At 50.0% G+C, this 5460-nt stretch overlaps 1 protein-coding gene across 2 annotated transcripts in view; it reads right to left on the reverse strand.

Annotated features, from left to right (window-relative positions):
* Positions 1 to 517, reverse strand: part of FGF1 (fibroblast growth factor 1 (acidic)) — a 5806-nt gene extending 5289 nt beyond the window's left edge. For both annotated transcript variants that reach the window (XM_009876163.1, XM_009876162.1), the window contains exon 1: positions 349 to 517. In XM_009876163.1, coding sequence (XP_009874465.1) covers positions 349 to 517 — 169 coding nt within the window. The remainder of the gene's footprint in view (positions 1 to 348) is intronic.
* Positions 518 to 5460: the final 4943 nt, after the last annotated feature.

Below are 5460 nucleotides of genomic sequence, written 5' to 3' on the forward strand. Positions count from 1 at the left end.
GGGGGGCCTTTAAACCCTTTTTTTTTTTTTTTTTTTGCCAGCTGCCCGCTTGCTGTGTAAGCCAGCCGTGCTGCAATTAGCACCTTGCTCCTGTATGATTTGCCCGCCTGCCACTGTGCTGATAACCGGTTCCAGATTTAATATTCTGCGGATGTGAAATAGCACAGGCGCTGCACCGTGCGAGCTGTCGGGCCGTGCTGTGTGGGCTGGCCTCCTGGAAAAGGTGGGTTGCCACCAGGAGAAAAGCAAGTCTGGTACAGAGCCCATCTCCTCCAGCTCCCCCCTTCCTGACTGATAAAACCACAGGAGCAAGGGAAAGTGCCGAGAAGCCCCATGGGGTCTGCTTACTGTGCTGGTCGCTCCGGTCCCTGGTCCCATCCACTTTGCCGTCCGGGAGGATGCGTAGGAAATGCCCGCCGTTGCTGCAGTACAGGAGTTTGGGTTTCTTGTAGTTCCCCGCGGGAAGGTTGAATTTTTCGGTCAGGGCGGTGAAGGTGGTGATTTCCCCTTCGGCCATCTCTCAGCCTCTCCCGACGGCCGGGCTGCAAGAGATGCAGCGGCGTGAGGCAGAGGCACCGAGTGCTTGGCACACGCTGCTGCTGCTTTTAAAGGGAGGGGAGGGAGCTGGGGGTCCCCAGGCAGGTGATTCACACCACGGATGGGGGTCCAGCAGGGACACAGCCCAAAAGGTGATGCTCCTTGGCGTGGGAGGTGGGGAGGGGGGTTGTTGTCTCCTCACTGGGCGAGAGAGAAAGTCCGTCCTTTTAATTTTATCGGAGTAAATTCTGTTTTCTTTCTGCTTTCTATTGACGTACGTACTAAAATTATACACTCGAAAACAAACAAAGCAAAAAAAAAAGGTTGAAAAACACCCAGTGTCTGATCGAAACCCACAAGAAGCAGGAAGGGAGCCCAGGTTAATAACCCTCTCCACTATTATAACTTTCAAACGGGATTATGACGGGGTATTGCAACACGCACTGCGTGCCACCTAACAAATATTACCTCATATCTTGGCTCTCTGCATCTCACCTGGCCAAGGCACACGCACGCTAAGGATCAAAGCAAACATTGGGTGTCGTGGGAGAGCAGGGGACAAAAAAACCTGAAGGCAGCACCAGACCAAAAAGCAAAATAGGCTGCGAATGCTAGAGGGTGAGAACCACCATCGTGGCCGTGGGTGGATGGGGATCAGAGTCCCACGTGTATTCCAGGCATATTCCAATTTATCTGAACGTTTCTAGCCTAGAAACTACATTTTATCTCTCCCCTGAATATGCTGTCTTTCATATGCAAAGTTCCGTGGTGCTTTTAGAGAAGTGGTTTTACAAACAGGAAAAGACAGAGCAGGGTATAAGTCTAAATAGAGGAAATTACTTTAAATGTCATGTACTCTCGTAGCTATATTATGGAAAATACTATATAGTCACGGTATATATATATATTTATGTATTTATAGATTGTAAAAATGTCTCTTTAGCACTGAGTTTTGCTACTGGTGCGTTAGGATGGAGCCAGTATCACACCGCGTGGGTGTGCTGTGGTACTTGAAGAGTGACCAGGGAGATATTAAGGACTGCGATGCACACACACACACGTACATGTTTGTGTATATAAAATCTCTAAACATTTGGCTGTAAACTCTTAAGTATTTAAATCGGCAAATGCATCTGCAAGGAGGGGAAACTACTCCTTCAAGTGGATCCCAAAAGCCTGCAGACGATAAAAATGCCTGCGAGTTGGGTTGCTAAAACCTGAAACCTTGGAAAGGAAGACTTCATTGCCGCTGCAGCCAGCTTGGGTTAGCACACGGGCTTCTTCCCTTAGACGTGTCCCTCTGGGGTCTCTGTTAGAACAGAGAGATTTCCTACGAGAGGAAAACAACCATAAAGGAAAAAAACATTCCCTGCCATCCCAGGCCTGAGACCTTTCTGGTAGCTGTTGCTTCTCAGCAGCTTCTCTTTCCTCCTGACTATCAGCCCGGGTTTTGCTGCAGAAGCAGGCACTAAATCACTAATAAAACAGCTGGACGCTGAGTCAAAATGCAGGGACAAACTGCTTCTGCCAATGCCCTCGCTCCCAAGTCCCACAAAAGCCACGTCCATCTTGGCCCTGGCACGTTTGGACTTCATGTGTTTGGAGGTTGCCGGGTTTCACAGCTCCCGCGTTCGACACGGCCGGGTGTTTGGGAAGTGCTTTCTGCAGGTGACAACACGGACAAGCCCTGGTATCCTGCCATCAGGCTGGTGAAACTTTGTGGTGCTTGGTGGCTTTCCAAAGCAGTGGTGGACTAGCTAAGGAGAGCTTTGAAACCTTTAATGCAGTTCTCAGAAGCTGAGATTAGGTATTTCTCAGAGCGTCTGCTCCCAAAATTTATTTTTCTGTCAAGAGGTCCTACTTTTCTTGTACTGGTTCTGCTTTTAATGCCAACTGTTTGCCAAGCTTTCTCTGAACAGAAGCCTTCAAGTCATCCATCGTGGTACATAAGGCTTTAGTGCCTTACTGAGCATTAATCAAGATCAGCAGTACTGGGTAATTTACTGGCACCAAAGCTTTTCTTGAGCCTTTATCTGAGGATAAAAGGCCTTCAGAAGTCTCCTGGGTTGATGGTGGATAGAAGCAAGAAACAAATATCCCCAAGCCACGAGCTCGGATCAGGATCTTGGCCAGCGTGGGCTGGGACTCTGCCCTGGTCACCTGAAGGTCTGCGCGCTCAGGGGCATCGAGGGATCGCTCCGACAGAGCAGCTGGGCTGGCAATGGCTTCTTCATCTTCACATGCTTCCTTGAGGGTTTTTTGGCTATTTTTAGAACACGTTCAATGCTCTCCTCAAGAGAAGCTGAATGAACACTATTTTTCCACTCCCGTTGTCTCTCCTTGCTAAATACTGTTGCCATTCTCGTACTTTTATGATTGTGGAGCTGCTACTCTCCTCACACCACCGCTCATGGCCCTGCTATTATACTTTTGGCAGAAACAAATTAGGCTTTTATGGGAATTAAAAGGCATGAGTGAGAGGGAAGAACCTGAACCAAAGACAACATAACAGGCCTTATTGCTTTGGGTAGAAGCCCAACAAAATTATTAAATCACTCAAAGCAGAACAGAAAGCTCTCTCCAAGATGCTAAGCCGAGAGACACCACGCACCAATGGTTATTTCTGTGGAGAAAGGAAAATATTCCGAGAGGAGATTGCTGGGAGAAGGGGGATGGCTGCTGCCAAGCAGTTGTCACCGCTGGTCACACCAGGACAGTAAGCTGGAGCCTGAGCTGAAGATTGTCCATCCGAGACTGGTCAAGGACTTAAAAAGTTGGCTCTTCAGCGTGTTGTGCTCCTTGCAGCAGTGAGGCAGAGATGAGCCCCAAGCGGGACCGGAATAGCTGTGAAATTCTGAGAAGTTTGGGTTTGGTTCCAAACTTTCTCACTGACTGCTGCTGCTGCTGCAGCGGCCAAGCCAGTGGCTTTGATGTGAAATCCCAAACTCTGCAAGCATCTGATTCTGAACATCGAGGGCCGGTTACGTTGCCAATAACTGGCAAATTCCGTGTGAGCTCCCAAAGAAAAGTGCAAGCTGGGGGCTGTGGAAAAGGAGTGAGTCCTGTCACCCCTCCCGCTCTAAAGTCAGTGCAGACTTCACTGGGCAGTGCTGGTCTCCCCTCTGCTTGCAATACCAAGGCGATGGTGATGGGAGTTTGGCAGCTTGGGGGATTGCTAACGGCTCACAAGTCTTCTGTGTGTCTGGATTTCCAGGTCTGGGCTGTTTGTGGCTTCAGAGGTACTTCTGAGGCTTTCTTGTGGCTCCTGTGACACCAGTTTCATGGCCAGCTAAGTCTAACCTCCCATGACTACCGCAAGGTTTCAGCGGCAGCCAAGTGAGGAGGAGCCGTGTTGCATCCCGTGGGGCTCCTGGCAGAGGTGGGCACTCTCTGGGCACATCCCCCTGCCTGCGGGACCATCCCTGAGCTGGTCCCAGCTCCCCAGGGGAGCTAACCCTGCACGTTTTCTGGCCACTCCTCTGTACACATGCGGTAGCTACAGACCATGAGGGTGGGAAGTTGTTGCTTCCCAGCTGGGAGGTGGGCACCTTCCACTACCATCCACCAGTCAAACTTGGTAGTGGCTTAATGAGTGTTTTCATGAGAGACAGCAAAGGTTACTTGTACCAAGAGCAGTGAGGAACTGTGGGCAGATGGAGTCCCTTGCCCTGTTGCTAAAATTTCTCTGCCTGTTTTTCTTTCCTGTCCACCCCTCTAGCACTTCCTTTCTTTGGACTCCTCCTGACTCTCTTGAATAGATTCATTTTCCTGAGCTCACTCAAAGCAATTTTGCGTCTTGGTGAATGCGCGTTGTGCCAGCGGCTGGTGGACCCCAGTGCGGTGTCTGCAGCTGAGCGTGCTGGATCCGTCGGCAGCACAGCCTCGTCACAATCTCCGACGCCCAAAGGATGCCTCTGTCCCACAGGCTGTCCCTGAAGCTGTGAGGTAACCAGCTAAGGTGAGCCTACATTTTTTCCTTGAGTATGAAATACCTGGCTACTACATGGAGAAAACCAGAAAGATCTCACTTGCTGTGTTAAAACAAGGTTGGAGGTTGACTCAAATACATTAAAATTGTCCTTGGCTTTGGATACAATCTTTTATACAGGATTGGAAAGAAATGTTGTGGCCACCTCTGTTAAGCACCCCTTCAGAACACGGGTGGATGTGTTGATGGAAAGGGCCGTTAATCACAATTGTCACGTAGCTGATCAGAGATCAGCCAGCAAGCTCCGCGCAGGCGAGAAGGCAGCTGAACCCAAGAGTCTTGTAAGGTTTTGTCTGACCTCACTGATGAGATCAGTGTCTCCTGAACTGAGCTCTGGTGAGTTCAGTGGAAACACTGTGGTTGGTTTCACTTTGGAAAGTGTTGCTTTCTCCATTAAAGCAGAAATTAGATTTATTCCAGAGCGTGCGACTCAGCTGGGATTGGGCAGCATCGCCTCCTGTTCCCACTGCAGCCACCCGGACAGAGCAGCCGCTGCCCCGGCAGCTCAGACACTACGTGTGGGAATGGAAAGCACTTACAACAGGTAAAATACTTTTAAGGAATCCAGGCCCTGCCTTTCCTCCGCTCACTGCCTGTCCCAAGGGGGTTCCTGAAGCAGCCCGTGACAGGTGCGGCGTTGGGGCAATCCAAGAACTGCCTGAGCATGGAGAGTGAACCTCTCTTGGATAAACAGGGTTTTTAGTCATCACCCACGGCAGGTGGATTTCCTCACCCAGGAAAGCATTAGAGATCATCCAGAGGTTTCCTTGGGCTCTGGCTGCTCCGGGAGCTGCAGCATGGTGGGTCTGCACGAAGGGCTGGTGGTGCAAGGCACGGCTCGAATTCCTTGGGCAATGAATCCTCTTAGAAGGACTTAATAAATGATTAGGCAAAGCGTATGATAAATATGTAATAGATCATTTTGTGCATGTCAG

Source organism: Apaloderma vittatum, unplaced genomic scaffold (genome assembly GCF_000703405.1).
Source record: "Apaloderma vittatum isolate BGI_N311 unplaced genomic scaffold, ASM70340v1 scaffold34049, whole genome shotgun sequence".
Classification (NCBI taxonomy): domain Eukaryota; kingdom Metazoa; phylum Chordata; class Aves; order Trogoniformes; family Trogonidae; genus Apaloderma; species Apaloderma vittatum.